This window comes from Salvelinus sp. IW2-2015, linkage group LG36 (assembly GCF_002910315.2).
Source record: "Salvelinus sp. IW2-2015 linkage group LG36, ASM291031v2, whole genome shotgun sequence".
NCBI classification, from domain to species: Eukaryota; Metazoa; Chordata; class Actinopteri; order Salmoniformes; family Salmonidae; genus Salvelinus; species Salvelinus sp. IW2-2015.
The window spans coordinates 24,332,135-24,360,043 of NC_036875.1; the positions used below are offsets into that span (position 1 = coordinate 24,332,135).

The 27,909-nt window shown below is 41.9% G+C and overlaps 1 protein-coding gene across 2 annotated transcripts; it reads left to right on the plus strand.

Moving 5' to 3' along the window:
* Window positions 1–27,888, plus strand: LOC111959445 (probable ribonuclease ZC3H12C). Of its 2 annotated transcripts, XM_023980988.2 has the most exons (7): window positions 1–353; window positions 1,870–1,943; window positions 7,327–8,145; window positions 8,287–8,426; window positions 22,687–22,921; window positions 23,039–23,145; window positions 23,237–27,888. In XM_023980988.2, the coding sequence occupies exons 3-7, from the start codon at window positions 7,457–7,459 to the stop codon at window positions 24,724–24,726; spliced, it is 2,661 nt and encodes an 886-aa protein (XP_023836756.1). In that variant the 5' UTR covers window positions 1–353; window positions 1,870–1,943; window positions 7,327–7,456; the 3' UTR covers window positions 24,727–27,888. The 2 variants fall into 2 exon arrangements, with proteins under 2 accessions (XP_023836756.1, XP_023836755.1); XM_023980987.2 differs by lacking the exon at window positions 1,870–1,943.
* Window positions 27,889–27,909: the final 21 nt, after the last annotated feature.

A 27,909-nucleotide genomic window follows, 5' to 3' on the forward strand; every position in this document is an offset into this window, starting at 1 on the left:
TCCATCTGTTCACACTCACATTGTTCAACCCTCTTGCCTTAGGACCAGACTGCAGCACTACCAAACCTAAAAAGGCATTGAGTTGAGTTGAGTTTGGACCACTGTGCTACAAGGAAGCTTGTTTCACTTCACCATTTTTGGATTTTTTGTCACTTTATTTATTCTCTGCTGGATACAGAGAACCTGGATTTTTATGTACCAGTGTCAAGAAGTCCAACCTTGGAGAAAACTTGACAAAGCTGAGACAGTCCCCCTGGCATGCTGGAACGACCAAAGGTTTTCTGTCAGGAGCATATCTTTAGGACTTCCTTCTGTCTTTGTATTGCTGCTTTACTTTTTCCTTGGAGCCTGTGGTAAGTCTTTTATGCTTTTAATACATTTGTATATAGGCAGTTGCATAGGTTCATATTATAGTTATAGCAGGTGTAAAAATTACATCTGAAATCTCATTGTGTTTTGTGTCTGGTCTTGCAGTAATCCACTGCAGTTTGGTGCACAATTGTTCATTTTTCCCCTCAAACCTTTTCATACATTTTTCAGAATTGATTATGTATGTTGGATGAAATGTTTTTGTTTTCTGAATTATTGGTGGTAAACTAAATCCTAAATTATCCCAGTTTGATGATTTGTTCATTTGATAACTCTATGATATGTACATTGATAAGTAGCCTATAATTTATATACTTATCAATACAAGTATACTATCAGTAAAACAGTAAAGACCTGCTGATTGTACTAAATGTAGCTATATATTTATCTTTGGAGCATAGCAAACACCAGGGAATACACACATAGACATAAAACAGTGTCAGCATAGACAACACAAGATGGTGTAGAAGCCTGTCATTTTGGGCTAAAGTTACAGTTTAGGATTGAAATAGAATTATTGAATCCATCTAGTCAGACGCTTTCAGAGTCATCAGTCTTCATGTTTAATGACAGGGAAAAACAGGTCAGGGATTGCTGCCAATGACAATAAAACTGCACAAGTAATTGTTTTAAATTAGGGAACTTACTGTTGCTAAGTGTGACAGCCAATGCAAGTGAATTGGTTGATGAGTTTTCTAAGTAAAAACTCTGTCGAACTCTCGTTAAGGATTGTTTACTCTATGTTTTATAGTTATAGAATTTTACTTTCACATACAGTAGTCTATGATGCAGTGGATATTTTGGGAACTCATTGTCAAATGTTATCATCTTGGGGGGAAATTAGACAAGGAAAGGAAATATGTTAAAGTTATCAGTGTATTGTGCATATGAAACACACAGAGAGAGAGAATGGGGAGCAAGTCAGAATATAAAGTGAGTGAATGACTGAGCATGGACATGTGCATGTCTGCGCTTACGGGTGAAAGTGAGGTCTACTCCCGGGTCACATGATGGTGATGATATGTATCATCCTCTACTGTTTGCGCTCTGTAGAAGGACGAGCAGTACAGGACACCAGTTGCCGTGGTCCCCTGTGGTTTCAGAAGGCATCTGTTGCCCCTGCTGCCTATACACTCCCCCTCTCCCCATCTCTCTTTCACTCCTCCTACCTCCCCCCTTTGTCCCTGGCTTGGTGCAGACTTCAGAGTGGCATGGCTCAGCATTCTGAGTCTGACGTGGCCAAGGGGACTAGCCCAGGTCAGGTCTGCCCCAGCCCCAGGGGAGATAGCAGGGCCCTAGGGGGCTAACCCTGGCTCTCTCCCTCAGCAGGCTGGGACACTGAGGAGGAGTTGGAGGCTGCAGCATCTGCTCAATGTAGTAGGACCTTAACTCCCACCTCTGTCTCTATCTCAGTGGTCATTTTCATGTCTAGATCTAGCTTGCCCTGTATTCCCATATTTCCATCACATTCTTTATCTTAATTTTTATCTCTCTCACCAGCTCCAGCTCCGGCTGGAAGTCTAGAATTACCTCTACCTCCACGTATTTGCTGGGAGTACAAGAGGGGAGAGCAGGTTTGGACGTTCTAGGACTGCTAGTGCCTGTGGTTATTGTTTGCAGTTTGGCTAACAGTTGTGTAGATTTTGGGAGTCATTGTTTTTCAGGAGGGGAAGTAAGGGCATTTGGGGAAAATATTGAATAGAAACTAGTGGTAAAGTCATCTGTAAGTACCCCGGTTCCAATCACAACTCATTGAGCTGATATATTAGAGATTACATTTCTTTTTTAGATTTGAGATTTTATTGATTTTATTTTTATAGTGTCTTACATCTTTAGGATACCAAGCACACATGGGATTATAAGACACTGTATTTGTGGGAACAAAAGAAAATAATCATATATACCCAAGCTGGGGGTGGAGCCACAAAAAAATACGAACTCATCATGAGGGGGCGCAGTTGCTTTCCGGTCTGCGTACACACGTTCTGTTTTACAGCTAATTTGCTGCAATTCTACACATGTTTCCATAGGGTGGAGAGAAATGTTTTCGGCTAATTGAGTGACTATCAGTGACGGACATAACACGAGAAAAACTGCTGATGCACAACCACATTTCTAAATTGCACCTTGTGTATTCTACTATTTTAACTTGCAACAGTAAATTGAGACCCCGAATGAGGAACTCAGTCGGAGGGTGGGCCTTCAAAACGACTTCAAAATAGACTTCACCCTTGTCTATTACTGGCCAGTTTCCCATCCCTGATATATACAGTGTATATACACACTGTGTATACCAAACATTAGGAACACATTCGTAAATATTGATTTGCACCCCCTGTTGCCCTCAGAACAGCCTCAGTTGTTGACTACAATACTTCCTACAGTTGTGTCAAGTTGATTGTATGTCCGTTGGGTGGTGGACCATTCTTGATACACACGGGAAACTGGTTGAGCGTGAAAAACCCAGCAGCATTGCATTTCTCGACATAAAACTGGTGCGTCTGGCACCTGCTACCATACATCGTTCAAAAGCACTAACATTTTGTGTCTTGCCCACTCACCCTCTGAATGGCACACATACACAACCCATGTCTCAATTGTCTCATGGCTTAAAGTCCTTCTTTAACCTGTCTCCTCCCCTTCATCTACACTGATTGAAGTGGATTCATCAAGTGACATCAATAAATTATCATAGCTTTCACCTGGATTCACCTGGTCAGTCTATGTCATGGAAAGAGCATGTTCTTAATGTTTTGTACACTCAGTGTTTATGTGCATTTATAAACAGGGTGGTTCGAGCCCTGAATGCTGATTGGCTGATAGCCATGGTATATCAGACCCTATACCACGGGTATGACAAAACATTTATTTTTACTGCTCTAATTATGTTAGTGACCAGTTTATAATGGCAATAAGGCACCTCGGGGGTTTGTGATATATGGCCAATATACCATGGCTAAGGGCTGTGTCCAGGCACTCCGCGATGCGTCACTATATATGTCACTATATACCACACCTCCTCGGGTCTTATTGCTTAAATAGACAGTGCATTCGTAAAATATTCAAACCCCTTGACTTTTCCACATTTTATTACGTCAAAGCCTTCTTCTAAAATTGATTCAATTGTTTTTTTCTCTCATCAAACTACACACAATACCCCATGATGACAAAGCAAAAAAATGTTTTTAGAAATCTTAGCAAATTTATACGAATAGAAAAAACTGCAATATCTCATTTATATAAGTATTCAGACCCTTTACTTTGTTGAAACACCTTTGGCAGCAATTACAACCTTGTGTCTTCTTTTGTATGACCCTACAAGCTTTGCACACCTGTATTTGGGAAGTTTCTCCCATTCTTCTCTTCAGATCCTTTCAAGCTCTATCAGGTTGGATGAGGAGCGTTGCTGAACAGCTATTTTCAGGTCTCTCCAGAGATGTTTGATTGGGTTCAAGTCCGGGCTCTGGCTGGGCCACTCAAGGACATTCAGAGACTTGCCATGAAGCAAATCCTGTGTTGTCTTGGCTGTGTGCTTAGGGTTGTTGTCCTGTTGGAAGGTCAACCTTTGCCCCAGTCTGAGGTCCTGAGCGCTCTGGAGTAGGTTTTCATCAAGGATCTCTCTGTACTTTGCTCCGTTCATCTTTGCCTCGATCCTGACTAGTCTCCCAGTCCCTTCCCCTGAAAAACATACCCACAGCATGATGCTGCCAACACCATGCTTAACCGTAGGGATGGTGCTAGGTTTCCTCCAAACGTAACGCTTGACATTCAGGCCAAAGAGTTCGATCTTGGTTTCATCAGACCAGAGCATCTTGTTTCTTAGAGAGTCTTTAGGTGCCTTTTTGCAAACTCCAAGCGTGCTGTCATGTGCCTTTTACTGAGGAGTGGCGTCCGTCTGGCCACTAATATAAAGGCCTGATTGGTGGAGTGCTGCAGAGATGGTTGTCCTTCTGGAAAGTTCTCCCATCTCCACAGAGTAACTCTAGAGCTCTGTCAGAGTGACCATCGGGTTCTTGGTCACCTCCCTGACCAAGGCCCTTCTCCCCCGGTTGCTCAGTTTGGCCGAGCGGCCAGCTCTAGGAAGAGTCTTGTTGGTTCCAAACTTCTTACATTTAAGACTGATGGAGGCCACTGTTCTTGGAGACCTTCAATCCTGCAGAAATAATTTGGTACCCTTTCCCAGATCTGTGCCTCAACACATTCCTGTCTCGGAGCTCTACGGACATTCGACCTCAGTGCTTGGTTTTTGCTCTGACATGCACTGTCAACTGTGGGACCTTATATAGACAGGTATGTGCCTTTCCAAATCATGTCCAATCAGTTTAATTTACCACAGGTGGACTCCAATCAAGTTGTAGAAACATCTCAAGGATGGTCAATGGAAACATGAAACATTTTGAGTCTCATAGCAAAGGGTCTGAATACTTATGTAAATAAGGCATTTCTGTTTTTATTTTGAATAAATTTGTAAACATTTCTAAAACATGTTTTTGGTTTGCCATTATGGGGTATGTAGACCGCTGACAATTTTTTTTAAAGGTAATCCATATTAGAATAAGGTTGTAACGTAACAAAATGTGGAAAACTTCAAGGGGTCTGAATACTTTCTGAAGGCACTGTATATATACACTCATACGAAAAACAATTGAAAAACCAAAACCTGCAATTTTAATTATATACTTTATCTTGTCGTATCTTCTTCCATGCTTTGAAAATACAGTTTGCAACCAGGATCTTATTTTCTAAATAATTATTAAAGTTTCTCTTTATATCTAATCCAGAATAGTTCTGGTTTCTGTTGTTGCATTTGATCAAATAAGGTAAAATAAGGCTTAAATCATCATATAAAGTACAGTAAAATAAAGAAGCAATGGACACAGTCCTCTATATACGAGTCAAAGGACCAAAGGGTGTTCATTGATCTGATCGCAAAGCCTTGAACCTCGCTACATTCTAATATCAGTTCAGTGTCTATTCAGCCGTGGTCTTTCACATCTAACTATAGTAACATCACTGGACTGTGCACTGCACTGCACTGCTTATCTCAAAGACGATTTTGCATATCTTCTTACTGATACAATTTCTCTCATATTTATGCAACTTACAGAAATAAGTCTGTCCCAGGAAGTTATAGGGAGAATGTGTAGATCTGACCTCATTATCCACTGGTTGTGGAAGATTTTAATTGTGTCTGTGTTTGTTTGGAAGATTGTTTGTGTTACAAATTGTAGGTTGTGTGTTTATGCTACAAAAGAGAATAGGAATGTGTGTGCTTGTGTTGGTATACGTGTATGTGTGTGTGTGTACATGTGAGTGTGTGTTGTATCATGTTTAAACACTTGCGAAATCAGTCTGGTGAGCAGTGACTCGGGCTCACACCAGTACGTCTGTTCTGATTCTAACAGGGTCGTTGAGTGCGTGTGTGAGTGTGAGTGTGAGTGTGAGTGTGAGTGTGTGTGTTTGAATAGCCCCAGCCTCCGTCTGTGTGCGCCACACGGCCTGCGGAACAATGCTCCGTCGGAGGAGTCCAGATTGGGATGGCAGCTGCTTTATTTGGGGATGGCAAGCCAGACATACTTTAGCCCCCCCATATTGCCCACCACCCCCAGCCCCTGACCCCCCTCACACACACATATGCACACACTGTCGCTTTCTTTGTGCCCCTTTCTGTTGTTGGAGGGTTAAATTATTCCATCTCTCTTGTTGCATTAATGAGGAGCCACAGTGAGGCAGCAGCTTGGTTCTGAGAGGCAGGTCAATAGGGGTACTGAGACTGGTAATGAGACCCTACCTTTACCCTACTTATACATGCATGCAGACACACACACACTTACACACACTCATATACCAATCCAGAAATTCCCTCAAGCTTTGATGTGCAGTAGTTTGGTGTAACTTAAAATACATGGCTATAGGACAACTGTTTGTGCGCATTGATGAAATAAATCAACCCAACTGAATTAAGCAAGTGCTGGCCTCCTTATATGCCCATATCATGGGATTCTTCCTTTCATGTCTTATTATAAACCATTTTAAACACTGTGTATTGAGGAAATAGACTAAAGCACATTCCACCCTTGTCTCTTACCGTCCACATTCCACCCTTGTCTCTTACCGTCCACATTCCACTTAGTCTGCAACACAGTGAACACAGCACACACATCCTAGCCTACATAACATGCTTAGATATACAGTCGAAATATATATTTTAATACAGTAAGTAAGTGAAGCCCATGCCTGTAAAGCAGGAGCCCTGGGCCCCCAGATTAGTGTGTCACTGTGCTCTGATGATGCTGGACACATGTCCTTTTTAAAGGGGTCACTGAACAACTAGGAGGCAGGTCCATTAGAACAGTACTTTCTCTGTTTCAGTCAATCACAAACCCCTGCGGGGACTGCAAGCAACACCTGATCCTAGTTTAAATATCAGGTGGTGGATGGTAAGAGTTCCCCCCAAAAAAGCATTCATACGGCATTCTCCTGTATGGGTGTAGGTGCAATGTAGAGTATATTATTGTTGGCCAAGTCAGCTATGTTTGTGTCTTGGCACGGTGTGTTGTTATCACCAACGTTGTTTGAGAGCTTTTCTGACGGCTGAGCTTAGCACTGCAAAAATGCAAATCAGTGGAAGTGAACAATGGAGATTGTGGTTTTAAACTTGCCTTTTTGGAAATGCTTGTGGTGTGTCATTCAGCCTAATACTTGAGAAGCTCTATTACAGCTCAGGTTACTCACTAAGAGCAATTTTGTTCCACTTTTAAGGTTACCTCCTGCAGCATGGGTGTTGGAGGGGAGGGCTGAGTCCAGTGATTGACACTGGCTGTTATAAAGTAGCTCAACAAGTTAGAAAATGTGACTTAAATCACTTGGGGGCTAATTGTAGCATTATGAAATGTTCAGGTAGAAAAACACACATGTGGAAACCAGTCTGACCAATGGGGTAACTTTTTTGCCCAGCCCTCTCCACCAGGCTTCCGTCCCAGGATTGGTCAGAGAGCAGCCCATCAGCAGCAGTGACAGTGGGGTTGTCCAGGGTCATCTGAGGTCAGAGGTCCGGGGTCAGAGGCTGGATGTATAAGACGGCTTCATGGGCCTGAAGGACCATCTGGAGGATGGAACAGGCCACAACTTCAATCTGGGGCTGGATTTGGACTACCTCCATGTGGAAGGCACCGACCGCCAGGCCAGCTTGAGTGCCACAGCCGGCACCCACTCAGGAGTTTTGGAGGGGGAAGAGGCACAGGTGGGAGGCACCCATAGCAGTGTCAGTAGTAGCAGCATCAGCAGTAGTAGTAGTAGCAGTAACTCCTCTGAAGAAAGTGCTGCGTCGGACAGCGAAGATGAGCGGGGGGTCCACCATGGCTCTGGTTCTGGCGCTGAGACCCCCCATCCGCACCCCTGTCACCCTACTGGAGTGGGCCTGCCACAAAGCCCCCCCCCTAGGGACCCCAAACTCCCCACCGACCCCCTCACAGAGTATCGCTCCAAGATGGAATTTGCCCTGAAGCTGGGCTACTCTGAGGAGCTGGTTTTGCTGGTGCTGAGGAAGCTAGGGCCTGACGCCCTCATCAACGACATACTGGGAGAACTGGTCAAACTAGGCACCAGGACAGAGACGGAGGAGGCAGGGGACTCTACCGCATCCCAGTCGTCCTCCTCCTCCTTATCCTCCCCCTCTCTGGACTCCTGCAGACTGGACTGCTCCTCCCAGCTGCTGTTGGATGACAAGGAGAACATCAGGCCTGTGGTGGTGGATGGGAGTAATGTAGCCATGAGGTGAGTCAACACAAACTGCTGCTGCATTCAGAAACACTTTACTCAGGTTCCTTTTCTATCTGCAAGACCTCATACACTGCTCTTTTGATCTATAGTATTATACAAATAAACAAAAACACATTTGTGTGCGTTTCTCCACAGTCATGGGAATAAGGAAGTGTTCTCCTGTCACGGCATCCAGCTGGCTGTTGATTGGTTCCTGCAGCGTGGTCACCGTGACATCACTGTGTTTGTGCCCGCCTGGAGAAAGGAACAGTCCAGACCGGACGCCCTCATCACAGGTAAACCAGCGCTTCCATGTCCACCCCCAACATCCCCCCTCCAAACCCACACCACCTTATTTTGTTCAAACCCCACCCTCACACCTGTTCTAAATCACCTCTTTCTCCCAACATCTGGGTCTTCTCTTAACTATCAATGACAATAACACCAATAATACATTTTTGGTAATTGAGGAGGCTCAAATTTAAGGTCATTAACCATGAAAAAAATATTTACTAAAGCGACATGATTAATCATTTTGCTCACAATGTAATTTCCCTTCATTTAAATGGAGTAACACCAATGAATCTTTGTATTTAGACATACCAAATGATCAATGGAATCCCTTAAATTCTGACATACTAAAATGGTCTAAGATTTGGTACTGTAGGTTACTTTCTAAATGGAATCTGTTACAGTTACTAGTTAGTTACCTGTCCAAAATTTTTATCAGTAATGTAATTTTTGTATTACAAACTCAGTAACGTAATCTGATTACTATCAGTTACTTTTAGATTACTTTCCTCTTAATAGGCGCAGGTTAGTAGCTGGCACAGCCACAAAGTCATAAAATCTGATTTTAAAGCTAACCCTAACCCTAACTTTAACCACACTGCTAACCCTAATGCCTAACATTAAATTAAGACCAAAAAGCACATTTTTGTTTTCACAAATGTTTACAATATAGCAAATGTTTACTTTGCAGCTGGCCCATCTAGCAAAAATCACTCATCCCAATAAATGTCAACCTGCTTAAGAGGCATTAGAATAAGACAAAAATGTATATTACCAATTGAACATCTATTGCAAGATAAATCAATGTTAGAGTTTACATAGCTGGCCATAAATGGATGTTCCGTTTTACTTTATGGGTTGGTTATGTAGGCTTCTACTTACCCATTGATGTCTACTACATATAATAATATGATTAGGATATATCTTTACATAAAAAACAACAACAGAGTCTGTCAGATTTTCAGTCATTCCAATTGATTTAATAGCCATTTATCTTCAAAAATAGGACTTGGAAATATGGAAATCTTGATTAGACAAATTGTTTAACCTGAGCATAACCCAAAAACTAAGGACTAATTAGCCTAGTCTTTTGTTTATGATTTCTTTTGTCATGGAGGACTCATTGGGCTCATTGCTTCAAGTTGAAAAATAAATATTGCTCTCAGATTGGCATGCTTTGAGCACAACAGAAAAGTGCTATTTGCATGTGAAAAATGTATTCCATATGTTGCATTTGCTATAGGCCTATTGTTTATGTTTTTGTTGGTGATCATTTGCAGCTGTTTAAAGGAGTAGTTCACTATTTTAGTTTAATGGCTTTTTTAAGGAGTAGTTCACTATTTTAGTTTGTAATGGCTGTTTAAAGGAGTAGTTCACTATTTTAGTTTGTAATGGCTGTTTAAAGGAGTAGTTCACTATTTTAGTTTGTAGTGGCTGTTTAAAGGAGTAGTTCACTATTTTAGTTTGTAGTGGCTGTTTAAAGAAAACTGAACCATGGATTATAGTTTCTCCTGAGTGGCGCAGCGGACTAAGGCACTGGATCTCAGTGCAAGAGGCGTCACTACAGTCCCTGGTTTGAATCCAGGCTGTATCACATCCGCCCGGGATTGGGAGTCCCATAGGGCAGTGCACAATTGGCCCAACGTCGTCCGGGTTTGGCCGGGGTAGGCCGTCATTGTAAATAAGAATTTGTTCTTAACTGATTTGCCTAGTTAAATAAAGGTTCCATTCTCCTGGCCCATAGACTACTTTCATTGTGAGGAACCATCTAACATCAAGTTGTAAAATAGTAAACTACTCTTTTAATCCCATCAAAAGTGTGCAAGTTTGAGAATGTCAGTAAGGTTTATAGAATTTTCTTTTTGAATCAGCATTCATGAGATTGAGCAATAGGCTAAAAGCCCATTCTTAAATGAAACTTGTTTTTGACAGTATGGAGCACAATAACACGAGGGAGTTTAGAAGGGAGGAATTCAAACTGTTATTCCATAGGCTGTGATCCATACTATGCAGCTGTTCCAAGAGAACATTTTTCACTGACTGTCCACTGGGTCGTAGGCTATTCATTACGTCGATTCTGTTGCAAAACATTTCTTAAATGGAAGCAAATGGAACGAAATGTGGAGGGACCAACCTGAATTTGTCCAATAGAAACTCTTGTTTTGCTCTTTTTGCTTCGATTTGGTAAACGGTAAACGGTTTCCGTAATGAATACACCCCTGGTCATAAAAACAATGATTGATAGGCAGCTTATATTTCTTCAATTCAACCATCATTGGGTTAAAATACACATATTCACATTTGTGAACAACCTACCAGGGTGTTTACAAACACTACAGGAACAAGATCATCCACATGTATCAATCACATTTTTACTAATACTGTAGAACATAGTTCTAAAGCTGTATCCGTAACCATTGGATGCAGTGATCACAATATAGTCTATATCCAGGAAAGCCAAAGTTCCAAAAGTTGGATCAAAATAGTGTAAAAGAGATCATACAATTTTTTTTGCTGTGACTCTTATGTGGATGATGTTAAAAAATATGTGTTTGTCTGATGTGATTAATAAGGAGCATCCAGACGCTGCACTTGATGAATTTATGAAATTGCTTCTTCCAATTATTGATAAACATGCACCTGTTAAGAAACGGACTGATAGAACTGTTAACCATGGATTGATGTGGAAATGAAAAACTATATGATTGACGTACCAATTTCATGGCACATGGTTTATGAACTTAGACGCAAAACGACATTGGATTCAAAACTGATTTTTTTTCAATTTGAATTATTATACAGAATTTTTGCAACCAATGTAGTGTTATTTATATGGGGGATACAACTTTTTCAGCTCTACAGATTTTGCTGCGAAGAGGCAGAATCATTAGATCATTTGTTTTGGTATTGTCCATATGTAGCTTGTTTTTGGTCACAGGTCCAGGAATGGCTGAAGAATTGTAATATTTACCTGGAGCTAACCCTGCAGATAGCACTACTGGGCTTTCTGAAAAGTCATAGTCAATCAATCAACAATATAACAATACTTTCAGCAAAAAAAAATATTTTCAATTTACAATCTGTAGAAACAATAAGAATAGACAGTTCAGAACATTTGTGAAACATCACAGCACAGTTGAAAAATATATGGCAAATAACACCATCCACATTGGATTTCTAAGAGATAGATGGGAGGGGTTGAATGGAGCTGAAGGTTGGGATTAATAACAACTAATAACAACAAGATTACTAATGTAAAACATACTGTGCCCTTAAAACCGATATAGGTTAAGAAACTTTTTGTAAGAGCACAGTTTGAAAGATATGGCAAATAGAAATCAAAACGGATCGTCATCATAAATATATGGGAGAGGTTGAGGGTAGAGGAAGGACAAGAGTAAAAACAAACAAAATAAAACTATTGTAAAATTGGCTGTGTCCATAAAATGTATATAGTATGTATATAGTATGCCTAAGCTTTGTTTTTCACTATTTTCTCCAATTGGAGGAGGGGGGTAGGGTTGGAGGGTAGTAAAGGAAATATATATATTTTTTAAGATATGTATACAGTATGTATATGTATTTATACTGTATGTATGTGTGCATGTGTCTATGTATGTATTTATATCTGTATGTATCTGTATGTATGTATATGTATATATATATATATATATATATATATATATGGGGGATTGGAAGTGATGCAGACAATAACATTGATGGAAGCTACAATCTATCTGCAATATTAAAGCTGATCTACCCCCTAAACTTTTGGTAATGATGTGACTCAACTTAACAAAAATAAGAAGAAACTGTATTGTGAAGCCAAGATCAATGATATAAAGAATGATGGAAAAAACTTTGGAGTACTTTAAATAAAATTATGGGCAGAAATACAAATTCAACTCCATCTTTCATCGAATCTGATGGCTTATTCATCACAAAACCATTTGATGTTGCCAATTATTTTAATGATTACTTCATTGGCAAAGTGAGCAAACTTAGGCAGGAAATGCCAACAATGAACAGTGAGCCATTGTATTCATGCATAAAAAAGAAAGTTGGAATTTAGTGTGGGAGAGGCAGATTTTTTGTTTGTTATCGATCAATAATGACAACCTCGTGTCATTTACAACTTAGATGGAAAGCTACTGAGGATGGTAGCTGACTCTATAGTCATATCTTTAATCTGAGCCTAGAGGAAAGTCTTTGTCCTCAGGCCCGGAGGGAAGCCAAAGTAATTACGCTACCCAAGAGTGATAAAGCGGCCTTTAATGGTTCTAACAGCAGACCTATAAGCTTGCTGCCAGCTCTTAGCAAACTGTTGGAAAAAATTATGTTTGACCAAATACAATGATATTTCTCTGTAAACAAATTAACTACAGACTTTCTGCATGCTTATAGAGAAGGGCACTCAACATGTACTGCACTGACACAAATTACTGATGATTGGTTGAAAGAAATAGTTAACAAGAAGATTGTGGGAGCTGTACTGTTAGATTTCAGTGAAGCCTTTGATGTTATTCACCATAACCTGTTGTTGAAAAAACATATGAGTTATGGCTTTTCAACCCCTGCAATATCATGGATTTAGAGCTATCTATCTAAAAGAACTCAAAGGGTTTTCTTTAATGAAAGCTTCTCTAATGTCAAACATGTAAAGTGTGGTGTACCGCAGGGCAGCTCTCTAGGCCCTCTGCTCTTTTCTATTTTTACCAATGACCTGCCACTGGCATTCAACAAAGCATGTGTGTCCATGTATGCTCAACTATATAGACATCAGCAACCAGAACTAATGAAGTCACTGAAACCCTTAACAAAGAGTTGCAGTCTGTTTTGGAATGGGTGGCCAGTAATAAACTGGTCCAGAACATCTCTAAAACTAAGAGCATTTGTTTTTGGTACAAAATCATTCCCTAAGTTCTAAACCTCAGCTGAATCTGGTAATGAATGGTGTGGCTGTTGAACAAGTTGAGGAGACTAAATTACTTGGTGTTACCTTAGATTGTAAACTGTCATGGTCAAAACATATAGATTCAATGGTCATAAAGATGGGGAGAGGTCTGTCCGTAATAAAGAGATGCTCTGCTTTTTTCACACCACACTCCAAAAAGCAATATCTTGATTATTGTCCAATCGTGTGGTCGAGTGCTGCAAGGAAAGACCTAGACTAGTTAAGCTGCAGCTGACCAAGAACAGAGTGGCACTTTTTGCTCTTCATTATTTGACCTAGATAGTCAAATAAAATAAAATAAAATGTTATTTGTCACATACACATGGTTAGCAGATGTTATGTAGAGCGAAAGCTTGTGCTTCTAGTTCCGACAATGCAGTAATAACCAACGAGTAATCTAACCTAACAATTCCACAACTACTACCTTATACACACAAGTGTAAAGGGATAAAGAATATGTACATAAAGATATATGAATGAGTGATGGTACAGAACGGCATAGGCAAGATGCAGTAGATGGTATAGAGTACAGTATATCCATATGAGATGAGTAATGTAGGGTATATAACATAAAGTGGCATATTTTAAAGTGGCTAGTGATACATGTATTACATAAAGATGGCAAGATGCAGTAGATGATATAGAGTACAGTATATACATATGAGATGAGTAATGTAGGGTATGTAAACATTATATTAAGTGGCATTGTTTAAAGTGGCTAGTGATATATTTTTACATACATTTCCATTAATTCCCATTATTAAAGTGGCTGGAGTTGAGTCAGTATGTTGGCAGCAGCCACTAAATGTTAGTGGTGGCTGTTTAACAGTCTGATGGCGCTTGAGATATAAGCTGTTTTTCAGTCTCTCGGTCCCTGCTTTGATGCACCTGTACTGACCTCGCCTTCTGGATGATAGCGGGGTGAATAGGCAGTGGCTCGGGTGGTTGTTGTCCTTGATGATCTTTATGGCTTTCCTGTGACATCGGGTGGTGTAGGTCTCCTGGAGGGCAGGTAGTTTGCCCCCGGTGATGCATTGTACAGACCTCACTACCCTCTTGAGAGCCTTACGGTTGTGGGCGGAGCAGTTGCCGTACCAGGCGGTGATACAGCCCGACAGGATGCTCTCGATTGTGCATCTGTAGAAGTTTGTGAGTGCTTTTGGTGACAAGCCGAATTTCTTCAGCCTCCTGATGTTGAAGAGGCGCTGCTGCGCCTTCTTCACAACGCTGTCTGTGTGGGTGGACCAATTCAGTTTGTCCTTGATGTGTACGCCGAGGAACTTAAAACTACCCTCTCCACTACTGTCCCGTTGATGTGGATAGGGGGGTGCTCCCTCTGCTGTTTCCTGAAGTCCACAATCAAGTGTGAGGTTATTTTCCTGACACCATACTCCGAGGGCCCTCACCTCCTCCCTGTAGGCCGTCTCGTCGTTGTTGGTAATCAAGCCTACCACTGTAGTGTCGTCCGCAAACTTGATGATTGAGTTGGAGGCGTGCATGGCCACACAGTCGTGGGTGAACAGGGAGTACAGGAGAGGGCTTAGAACGCACCCTTGTGGGGCCCCAGTGTTGAGGATCAGCAGGGTGGAGATGTTGTTACCTACCATCACCACCTGGGGGCGGCCCGTCAGGAAGTCCAGTACCCAGCTGCACAGGGCAGGGTCGAGACCCAGGGTCTCGAGCTTGATGACGAGTTTGGAGGGTCAGATAAAGTTCGTTCAGGGCCATCGATGTGTCTGCTTGGGGGGGAATATATACGGCTGTGATTATAATCGAAGAGAATTCCCTTGGTAGATAATGCGGTCGACATTTGATTGTGAGGAATTCTAAGTCAGGTGAACAGAATGACTTGAGTTCCTGTATGTTGTTATGATCACACCACGTCTCGTTAATCATAAGGCATACCCCCCCGCCCCTCTTCGTACCAGAAAGATGTTTGTTTCTGTCGGCGCGATGCGTGAAGAAACCGCTGGCTGCACCGACTCCGTTAGCGTCTCTCGAGTGAGCCATGTTTCCGTGAAGCAAAGAACGTTACAGTCTCTGATGTCTCTCTGGAATGCTACCCTTGCTCGGATTTCATCAACCTTRTTGTCAAGAGACTGGACATTGGCGAGTAGTATGCTAGGGAGTTGAGCGCGGTGTGCCCTTCTCCGGAGCCTGACCAGAAGACCGCTTTGTTTGCCCTTTTTACGGCGTCGTTGTTTAGGGTCGCCGGCTGGGATCCGATCCATTGTACTGGGTGGAAGGCAAAACACAGGATCCGCTTCGGGAGAGTCATATTCCTGGTCGTAATGATAGTGAGTTGACGTTGCTCTTATATTCAGTAGTTYCTCCCGACTGTATGTAATGAAACCTAAGATTACCTGGGGTACCAATGTAAGAAATAACACGTAAAAAAACAAAATACTGCATAGTTTCCTAGGAACGCGAAGCGAGGCGACCATCTCTGTCGGCGCCGGAAGTAGTTAGTTTGTGTGTGTGTATTGATATGTAGGCTAGCTGTGCCTTTTGTATTTAATTTTGTTTTATGTAGTTCTGTCTTTCAGCTGTTGTCTATTAATGTTCTGTATTACAATATGTCATGTTTCATGTTTTGTGTGGACCCCATGAAGAGTAGCTGCTGCTTTTGCAACAGCTAATGGGGATCCTAATATGGGGATCCTAATAAAATACCAAATACCAATACCAATGTGTTATGTAGCCTATAATAGGCCTGTGATACACCACATGGCCAAAAGTATGTGAACACCTGCTCATCGAACATCTCATTCCAAAATCATGGGCATTAACATGGAGTTGTTCCCCACTTTGCTACTATAACAGCCTCCACTCTTCTGGGAAGGCTTTGCACTGGATGTTCGAACATTGCTGCCGGGACTTGCTTCCATTCAGCCACAAAAGCATTACTGAGGTTGGACACTGATGTTGGGCGATTAGGCCTGGCTCGCAGTCTGTGTTTTATGGCGTTGAGGTCAGGGCTCTGTGCAGGCCAGTCAAGTTCTTCCAAACTGATCTCGAAAAAACATTTCTGTATGGACCTCCCTTTTTGCACGGAGTCATTGTCACAATGAAACAGGAAAGGGCCTTCCACAAACTGTTGCCACAAAGTTGGAAGCACAGAATCCTCTAGAATGTCATTGTATGCTGTAGTGTTAAGATTTCCATTCACTGGAACTAAGTGGTCTAGCCCGAACCATGAAAAACTGCACAAGACCAATATTCCTCCTCTACTAAACTTTACAGTTGGCATTATGCATTCGGATAGCTAGCATTCGCCTGGCATCCGCCAAGCCCAGATTTGTCCGTCGGACTCCCAAATGGTGAAGCGTGATTCATCACTCCAGAGAACGTGTTTCCACTGCTCCAGAGCCCAATGGAGGTGAGCTTTACACCACTCCGGATGACGCTTGATATTGCGCATGGTGAACTTAGGCTGGTGTGCAGCTGCTCGCCCATGGAAACCCATTTCATGAAGCTCCCGAAGAACAGTTACTGTGCTGAAGTTGTTTCCAGAGGCAGTTTGGAATACGGTAATCAGTGTTGCAACCGAGAACAGACAATTTTTACGCGCTTCAAACGTGTGCAGACAGGAAGACGCATTAATCTCAGTTAAAGCATCCGAGCGAGCGAGACAGCGCCCTCTCTCTCAGTATGTGTAGATCATGTATCTGATGCTGTCTGGACCATAACAGTATGGCATGTCATACTATACGGAACAAAAATATAAATGCAACATGTAATGTGTTGGTCCCATGTTTCATGAGCTGAACTAAAAGATCGCAGAAAAAGCTAATCTCTTTCAAATTTTGTGCACAGATATGTTACATCCCTGTTAGTGAGCATTTCTCCTTGGCCAAGATAATCTGTCCACCTGACAGGTGTGGCATATCAATAAGCTGATTAACTTCTCTGCGCTACGGATCCCTTTAGTGGGATCATTTTCCTAAACAACCGCTGAATTGCAGGGCGCAAAATATTACTAACAATATTTATAATCATGCAATCACAAGTGAAATATAGCAAAACACAGCGTAGCTTGTTGTTAATCCACCTATCGTGTCAGATTTTGAAAATATGCTTTGCAGCGAAAGCAATCCAAGCTTTTGTGAGTGTATCAATCAATGCTACAACAGCTAGCCCCAAATTAGCATGGTCACGAAAGTCAGAAAAGCAATAAAATTAATCGCTTACCTTTGATAATCTTCGGATGTTTGCACTCACGAGTCTCCCAGTTACACAACAAATATTATTTTTGTTCGATAAATATTACTTTTATAACAAAAAAACGCCATTTGGGTTGCGCGTTATATTCAGAAAACCAAAGCCTCGTTCTGTTCGACGAAAATTCCAAAAAGTATCCGTAATGTTCGTAGAAACATGTCAAATGTTTGTTATAATCAATCCTCAGGTTGTTTTTAACAAACATAATCGATAATATTTCAACTGGACCGTAACCTATTCAATAAAAGAGAGAAAGAAAATGGAGAGCTACCCCTCTCGCGCGCAGGAACTATTCAGAGGACACCTGACTAGTTTTGGAAAATCTTGCTCATTTTTCAAAATAAAAGCCTGAAACTATGTCTAAAGCCTGGTCACAGCCTGAGGAAGCCATTGGAAAAGGAATCTGGTTGATACCCCTTTAAATGGAAGAAAGACGGGCCAGGAAATACAGATAAAAAATAAAAAATAAATCACTTCCGGGTTAGATTTCCTCAGGTTTCCCCTGCAGAATCAGTTTTGTTATACTCACAGACAATATTTTGTGTTTTGTGTTTTCTATCCTCATCTTTAAATTATATGCATATTCTAAGATCTGGACCTGAGAAATAATCCGTTTACCTTGGGAACGTTATTTAAAAAATAAAAATAAAAATCTGACCCCTAGCGTCAAGAGGCATGATCATTACACAGGGGCACTTTGTGCTGGGTACAATAAAAGGCCAATCTAATGTGCAGTTTTGTCACACAACACAATGCCACAGATGTCTCAAGTTTTAAGGGAGCGTGTAATTGGCATGCTGAGTACAGGAATGTCCAACAGAGCTGTTGCCAAATAATTGAATGTAAATTTTTCTACCATATGCCGCTTCCAACGTCGTTTTAGAGAATTTGGCAGTACGTCCAACCGGCCTCACAACCGCAGACCATATGTAACCACGCCAGCCCAGGACCTCCACATATGGCTTATTCACCTGCGAGATCATCTGAGACCAGCCACCCGGAGATGAAACTCACAAGTATTTCTGTCTGTAATAAATGTTGTCGGGAAAGACTCATTCTGAATTGACTGGGCCTGGCTCCCCAGTGGGTTGGCCTGGCTCCCAAGTGGCTGCGCCACTGCCCAGTCATGTGAAATCCAGAGATTAGGGCCTAATTTATTAATTTCAATTGACTGATTTCCTTCTATGAACTGTAACTCAGTAAAATATTTGAAATGATTGCATGTTGTATTTATATTTTTGTTCAGTGTATTTCTGTCCAGACAACATGAGATACATGGGCTAAATATAGAGGGGGGCTGTTTCACATGCTTGGATACTTTCTCCGGTGACATAGTTTCAGTAGAGAGGAAGAGGCGAAACGAGATGGCTCACTCTCGCCAAAATCTGTGCAGAGTAAGCCCAATGCGTTTCTATGGGCATAATTTGGACACTTAAGCTTGTCGCCTGCCTTCCGCTTTTGGTACAAAGACTCCAATTGTTAGGGAGGAGACATCATCTCGTCATTATATACAGATCTCTGGTTTCAGCCTCTTGCAAATTGGAAATGAAAGTTGGCAGGATCACAGTGGATTGTTAGGATGCTGGATTCCCATAAAGTAAATTGATGTTATGACAAAAATGATAGGCTATAATTACTCTTATCTAAATAATATAATATAATTCAACTTCACTAGGGAGCATGATTTAGCCACAGATGATCGTTAGCTTATTTTTTAATTGGCTGTGGATTGTTTCAAATCACAAGTGTGTAGGCCTATGCATATTTGGGAAGCCCGCAATTTGGGTGTTGTGCATGGCAATAAGTCTAGCTGATTGAGTTGCGGCTTTCAGTGATAAGTATCTAAAATATGTGTGAGGATAATGTGTCTGGAGTATAACTTAAAATGTTGCAACAAGAAGAGGGGGAGGTGTGTGTGGTAAATATCTGGCGTGTCTCTCTCCAGAATGCAAGCACTCAGTTGTCTCCTGCCAATTCTTGGGCATTCATTGTGTGAATTGTTTGCCCTTTGATTTTTATCAATTTCCCCTTACATATATCACCAGTAGGTCTAATAAACGTACCGTTCATCCCCCATCATTTGGTTACATTAATTTCTGTTAATGCATGTATTATTTACTGTCATTTATCGTTCTCATTCTCAGACTGGAAACGTTGTTCACGGAGTTCACAACCTGCCACAATTGTGAGAAACAAGTTTAACCATTATGAGTTTTGTAAATTTGTTTGTTCATTGTCTATTGTTTGTAGTACTCCATGTGAGCAATGAACATGTGTCTGAGCACGCCTGAGCACACACAGAAGTAGGCCTACCTGGCCTTCTGCGTGCAAAAGTAGGAAAGCTCCCATTTGGCAATGTCTGATTTGTGATTGTTATAATTCACCACGTCCACCACTAATAAGTTGAGCTTCTCAGTCATTTTGACTTCACCTCACACAGTAAGTCAACAAAGTCAGTTATTTTTAACATTCATTGTGAATGATAGTTCCTCAGTACTTTAAAAATCTTTTCAACACTTCCGGCCTCAATAATTATCAAGTCTCGGGTGTGATAGAGCTAAATATAATGATCTGATGATTCCATATATCCAGTGGAAATGTCATAAATAAACAGCTGTCTGTCCCGACCTCACTGGTGCTGGAAATTCTGAGGGCCCAGAATAGGCTAGTTGATATAATGTTGCATGTTTGCTAGTGACAGCTTCGGGCTGACCCAGTTGAGGATTTGATACAATGTTGAACTTCACTATAAATAGCTCAAGTCAAGACAGAAAGAAAGGGAGGCAGACAGGCGGAATAGAGGGATGAATGTGAATAATTTTCTACTGGTTTTATTTGTCGGCTTTAGGCTTATGTATTTGACTTTGTTGACGAAGAAGTATTAGGCTTACTGCTCTGAGTTCTCTGAGTTCTATGCGCTCATTTCTTTAGCCACAAACGGATCACAGTGCATCAATGTGTCCATATGGCAGAGGCTGGTGCTCTCACCTTAGTTACATTTTAACTTTTACATTTTTATCGCTTTACTTCGGATTTTTAGGATTAACCACGTGATAATGATGTTGAGAAACAAAAACAATATTTCTATAATGAAATTGTTCCACGAAAATATGCATATAATAATAAATAATCATAGCTGGCACGCAAATCTGCTGAAATGTTAGGATAAATTGTAAGCTTCCCCAAACTTGAAACTCACGAGCTGCCTATGGTCTTTACTAAAAAAAAGATAAAAATGCATCTTATGGAACAGCGGGGACTGTGAAAAGACACACACAGGCGCAGACACACATACACATGATAAGACACATACTATACACACACCTACACATGGATGTTGTATTGTAAATATATGATAGTGGAGTGCCTGAGGATACACACTAAATGTATTGGGTAAAGTGTTATGAAACGTAATGTCATTATAATATTTTAAATTGTATTTAGCTGCATTAATGTTGCTGGACCCCAGGAATGGGGATCCTTAATAAATACAAATACAAATACTATAACACCCATTAAAAAAATTGTGAACATGCAAGCGTACATAGGAGGTCCCGTGAAAGAAACGTGCCCACCTATAGAAATCAAAGGCCCGTCCAACTGATTTGTTCTGGTTCCAGCCCTGCATAGTGGTCTCTGACTTGTGGTCAGACTTGCTCAGCCGGAACAAAACTTGTGCCTTTTTTCAATGCTGATTTGAATGTCATTAAGAAAACAGAAAGGAGTTAAATATTCTTTGGGCAAACATCTAAATTTGTTTCTAAATTTAAAAGTAATCCTAGAAGTAATAGTTTTTAAAAAGTATCTGTAATCTTGCATACAATATTTTTTGTTGGTAATGTAACGGATTACATTTACAGTTTTTTTTGTAATTCGGTGCTCAGCAACCCGGCTAATTAGATTTTTTTTCCTCCTAAATATAGACCCCAATAACAGTTTGCCACTGGAGGGAATGCTGAAGGTCCTTGTCTTTGTAATTACTAACACCAATGACATAAAATGCATGGCTCTATTCGATCTGTATGGTGGAAGTTCAGCATCACAGCTTAATTGAAATTTAAAGGCAATGTTCCCACGATATGCTGCATGCAGTAAACGCTGCATAGGTCTACAGGTATGTTGGCTCAATCTGAAATGACTTTTGCATTTCTAGCTTGCAATCTGTAACACTTAGGTACACATGTTATAGTCGTTGACTTTCTAGTACTTACCTACTGGGCACAGACATCAGTTCAACGTCTACTGTAGTTTTGATTTACATTTTGTTGAGTTGTCAACTAACGTGAATTCAACGTGAAATCAACCAAAATGTCACCCTGTAATTGGATTTAGGGTGAAAGCTGGGTGAAAAAAACACGAAATTCTCTTATGCTGATGTCTTTTGCAAATTCAATCAGTTTTCCACGTTGATTCAATGTCATCCCATAAAAGTTTGGGGTTGAAATGACGTGGAAACTCTTGATCGAAACAGTTTTTGACCAGTGGGTACTTTCTTTTCGTTTACATTCAAAATTATAGATAGATATCTAAACATTTCCAAAACATGTCACTACAACTCTACTCATTACTACTGAAACAAGCCAATTTGCTTGCCCAAAGAACTTTAAACAATTAATCAAATGTTTTGCAGTATAAAGACTTGTATTACATTCAATATAAACAAAAACATGTATGATGAGAAACTCTTTGTAATTTTTAAGTGTTTTTCATGGTTGCAAATGCGTGTGACGCAAATGACAACTCAATTCAAGAACAACCCTGTTGCCACTCTAGACTGTATATACTTGTTTAACATTTAACCGATATCATGTCTGATTTTCATATTGGTGGAAATTACATTAATCTTTTCTAAAGGCAAAAGTAGAGCCTGGTTTTAAATATTGTTAAGAAGAGACACACACACACCTTAAATGCTGGAGGGCTTGGCTCATGAATTCATTGGTTTTACATGTCTTACCCTTACCCAGATCTCCAAATACAAATACACTGCAGGTGTCAGAGAATATTCCTGCCGGCAAAATGCATACCCCGTCTCTCTCTATCTGTCTCTCGCCCTTTCTTCCTGTTCCCCCCCTCTCTTCTCTCTCTAGACCAGGAGATATTGCGACGTCTGGAGAAAGACAAGATCCTGGTGTTCACTCCGTCTCGTCGGGTCCAGGGCCGCCGGGTGGTCTGCTATGACGACCGCTTCATCGTCAAGCTGGCCTACGAGTCTGACGGCATCATCGTCTCTAACGACAACTACCGGGACCTGGCCAATGAGAAGACAGAGTGGAAGAAGTTAATTGACGAGCGGCTGCTCATGTACTCATTCGTCAATGACAAGTAAGGTCCCACCAAGCCTATAACTATTAGTATCTGGAGTTGTTTTTCCCCGGGGATTGATATGTGGATGTTGAGTGGTTATCTGACTGTGTGTCTGGTATGTGGTTGTGTGTCCAGGTTCATGCCTCCTGATGATCCTCTGGGTCGCCATGGTCCCAGTCTGGAGAACTTCCTGAGGAAGAGACAAGTGATCCCAGAACACAGGAAGCAGCCCTGCCCCTATGGTAACACCTAGCCATCCTCTTATACATTATTCATCCAGCCTCCTCTGGCTTGTCTCATGATTGAGAGTTAACCACCCTGTATTCTCTAAAGGGAAGAAGTGCACTTACGGCCACAAGTGTAAATTCTACCACCCTGAGCGAGGCAGTCAGCCCCAGCGCTCTGTGGCCGACGAGCTGCGTGCCAGTGCCAAGAACTCCTCTTCCTCCTCCACCTCTTCCTCCAAGATCCTGGGCTCTGCTCTGCTGGTGAAGAGCCACAGCATGTCCAGCAGCTCCAGTGCAGACGGGCTCCCAGAACCCCACCGAGCCGCCCCAAAGAGGCGGTCGGACCCCGGGCTGTGCACCCCCTCCTACAACGACCTCCTGGAGGAGCGGCTGGGCGGGAGGACCAAAGCAGAGGCCCGCAGAGGTAGTAGCAGCAGCAGTAGCAGCAGCTGTAGCAACAACCTCCTGGTCCCTGCCCCTGGGGGTCCTCCTTCCAGCCAAGGCTTCTCTCTGCAGGATTGGAGGGACCACAACGCAGGGAGGAACGGCTCCTGCAAAGCTCCAGGGCTGTTGGGGCTTGGTCACTCTGACTCATATCCCACCTGTGAGTCCCCAAAGCTGGGCTACAACTCCCTAATGAGGGCGTACTCCAGCCTAAACCTGGTGGTGCCACGGAGCCCCGAGCGGCTGTTCCCAACTGACCTACGGACGGGCTTGCTGGCATCTGACTGCAGCAGCGAGGGCAGCATGAGCTCTGACTCCTTCTCCCCTGACCCCCTGCTGGAGGATGGCCTCAAATGCCACCACCCCCATCACGACCACCATCACTGCTCCAGCCGCTACCCACACCACACCAACCACCCGCCCCCTGGTCTGACCCTGCACCCACATGGAGGCTCCCACCATAGCTACCCCCTAGCTCAGAGCATGGGGAGGCCACAGGTTTTCAGCTTGGAGGATCATCCCTCCTCCCTTCACCACTTCAAGGCCCATCTTACCTACCTTTCTCCCCATCTTCAGCACCCATCTGTGGGGAGCAGCTCTGGCTGTTCTGAGGACTACCCTCCCCAACCTCCACCCCAGACCTCCAGCCCCCACTGCCACTCTCACAGCTCAACTCTGGGGCATAACCTGGGGGGCTCCACCTGGCAGGACAACAACAGCCTCCAGAACTCCCGGCTTTACGAGCACTCCCCTGTCCGCCCCAGGAGGACCTACCCTGGGATGGGACAGGAGCAGCGGCTGGCCAGCTGGGACCCCCACTACCAGCAGCTCCTCCAGCCCTGCTACGAGGCCTTCAACTTCCAGTCCCAGCCTGAGGGCCACAAACAACCCTGGCACTCTTCCTGGCCCAGGGGGACACACTCGCCCCATCCTCAACCCCCTTCCTCCTCCCATCCTCCACCCCACCCCTCCATGGATCCCCAGCACCAGGGGGGAAGATGCCAGGACGTGAGGGATAAGGTGTTTGTCAACCTATGTAACATCTTTCCTCCAGAGCTGGTGAAGGTGGTGATGGAGAGGAACCCCCACGTGATAGACGCCCAGCAGCTGGCTGCAGCCATCCTGGCTGAGAAGTCCCAGGCTCGCTACTGAGTACTGACACTACTGTAGTAGAGGAAAGAAGTGGCGTACCCAACTCTATAGTCCACCCAAAACATCTACGATGCAGGGGGAGATGTTTTATTTTTTACATCGAATTATATTTTTTAAGGAAAATCCGAGCTACCTTATTGTTGTCCTTTACTGTTGTGCGGTATGAGACCACCTCAAGCACTTAAGGTCAGGATTGTTTATGGTGTGTGGGTAGGAGTGAACATGTGTGTCAGCGTTATTTCAGGAGACTCTGAATGGCATGTGTTGCTTAAATGTATTTATTTTGTATGTTTTAAATTATTTTTATTGTCTTTATATTTTGTTATGACACTTTTCGTTGCTTTTTTTTAATCAACATGTTACATTTTTGCCAATCATATCATAGGGGGGTTCAATGCTTCAGGGTGCTTCAGATTTAGGAAAAATCCTGAGGTGTCAACACGGGGTGAATTCTGGGATTCCAAATCAAAGGTATTGTTTGTTGTCATAAACATGTTACTTACAAACGTTTCAAACTAAAAGACAAAGCAAATTCATAAATCTAATCTACACTGATTTAGTTGTATCCCTGTAATTTGTTCATTAACGATTCATAAAAGCAGGTGGGGAATTGAATAGCGTTGTTGAAATATTTGATGAAATTCCCCTTTAGAGAAGTGACGCGCAGGAACTCCAGCTGTTAAAGGCCTGGTAAAGTCCATGTGAAAACCCCAGAGCATTGTTTACTCTAACAGACAGGAGCTAGTTCCTCTCTGGGGAGAGCTCTGAAGCTTACTTCACAGCTTGAGAGATTGCGATATTGATTTTCGCTTTCTTTTTTTAACCACTTTTTTGTCCTCCAACAACCATTCTGGCCATTGAAATCAGATGGTTCTTAAGGATATGCAAACTAGTGCAGGTGCAGGTGTTTATCTTAACGTTTTTATTTAAACATATGAATGTGTTAATTTATTATTGTCCCTTTGTCCTTTTTGTTATGTGTGAGATTATTTTAGTTGAAGGGGGTTTCTGTTGCTAGGGTTTCATTACAAGAGAAGACATCAGGTGTAACCATCCAGACAGACAGATGGTGCTGTACTGTAACTGTCTATGTACTTAACTCTGTGGACAAGGTAATTCTAGCCTCTACCTCCTGGCTTAGAATCCATTGTAAGTTGCCACAATCGCTCAGTGAATAGAAATAGTTAGGCAATGACACCGTGTTGGGAAATGCCTTGCTCACACACAGCAGGGACTACATCTACCCATTACAGTCCAAAACACTGGACGTGTGTTGCCAAGGTAACCTGACCACTACAAACTTTAGTGGCCAAGAGAATCCCTCTCCTCGTTGATACAAATTGTATCCTATTAACTTAAACCAGATCATTGTTTTATATGAGAATATGTATACAAAAATATTTTGAGATTTATGTGCCGTAATTGGTCACATTTGTTAATGTTCTAAAATATATTTTGGGAAATGTTGTGTGTTAAGAATTATTAGGGAAAGAAAAGGCATCAAATGCAATTTCTTCAAACTACTGTACTGTGATTGGTGATCAACAGACAGATAAGACAGAAAATATTGGTTGTTGTTTTATTATCACTGATCTGAAAGTATGTTTTCTCATTGGCTGGTCACAATCTAACTCAGGTCACAGTCATGTGAGTGTGACTGTGGGGGTCAGCTTTATGGGGAAGCAGAGAATTTTTTCTTCCCCATCAGCCCCTATTGATGGTCATGATCTTTCACTTAACATGTTTTTGTACCGTAGTTCTCAGCTCTGTCATTAAACTAAGCCTATCCCTTCAGAGGATCAGTGGAACACTGCTGACTTGACAAAGACAATACTTACTCTCTGGAACCAGTTTCTCAACATGACAACAGCCAAAAGGTTAAAATATGTTTTTTTTTTTTTACATATAAGAAACCATGTCCATTCACACAGTAGTATTACATGGCAAGTCACTGAATAGCAGTGTTCTTTTCTGTTCCCCTGAGTTGGTTGGCATATTAGTTTTGAGCTGAGTGAGCATGTGACATTGTGGCCGAATAAAACCGCCACCCAAGACTTGACGTCTAGCACCTTTCTAAAAGAAGAGCCTTCTCAGTAGCTGCAGGGCACTGTGTGCCGGGGGTGGGCAGAGGAGTAAATGCCTCTACTTTTTTAAACACATCCGATGATAGTCTGAACCATGTTCAGTTAAACATTTATTTTTCCATGTCCTGATTTTTTAAAGAGGTGATTTTGGAATTATTTGTGATGTATTTTTAAAAATCAGCATTAAGACATTTTAGGGAAATTGTTTGGGTGGTTTTCCTCACCGTCACTGGATATAGGCTGTACGGTACCGTTCACCTTTTGTATAATGAATCACCCTTTGATGACGTGAGGTTCAGTTTGAAGACAGTGTATGTATATGTGCTGGGTTTTGGATATAGTACTGGGTTGAATTTCTTCCACCATGGACATTTTTTGGTCATTTTGGAATTTGGATCATAATTGGTTTTATGTCATTGGTCTGACTGGTTGACTTCTTATTCTATTTGACTGCTAACTGTTTGTTTAATTTGGCCAGTCTGCATCCAGGGCCTACAATTCAAGCAAAACAAATAGATTTTAATGTGTCAAACTTTCCAATGTCAAGTATAATTTATTTTCATATTCATCACTGCTGTGCTTTAAATCCAACATAATTTGTGCTACAATAAAACTGTTAAATATAATAAATGTCTTAAAAATGATTGTTAAAAAAAAATTATCCACAAAAATAAGGTTGGGATTCGGGTATTCTGTATTCTGTCAGGGACCAAAGCAATTGGCAAAATAATTGAGGGTTAACTTATGTTTCTGAATTATGATGCTGCTTTCTTCACAGGTCAACATGGGTCATTTCAAGCCAAAATGGAATCTGGGGAATGGAGAACAAGAACTGTGGCCTGATGTGATGTTGATGTTTTGCCTTAGTGACTGTACTGTACTGTATGTGAATGGGAGGAAACACATGTTGCAACAATGAGCTTTAGGTACTGGAACCCCAGAGCATGTGACTCTCTATGACACTCTGGCCTGTAGCAGACTTACATGCCAATTCAGGGAACTGTGGCCAAATGGTATATGTTGACTCCTTCATGTTGAGATGAATAATAAGAGCAATAAAGACCTATTCAAGCTTTCAGATGATGACGTGTCTTCATTT

Bases quoted from the DNA above. Each gene is read 5' to 3' on its own strand.
- LOC111959445 (XM_023980988.2), top strand. From the start codon at position 7,457: ATGGGCCTGAAGGACCATCTGGAGGATGGAACAGGCCACAACTTCAAT. The intron at 8,427-22,686 runs GTAAACCAGCGC...TTCTCTCTCTAG, and splicing joins ACCGGACGCCCTCATCACAG to ACCAGGAGATATTGCGACGT. The intron at 22,922-23,038 runs GTAAGGTCCCAC...TTGTGTGTCCAG, and splicing joins TACTCATTCGTCAATGACAA to GTTCATGCCTCCTGATGATC.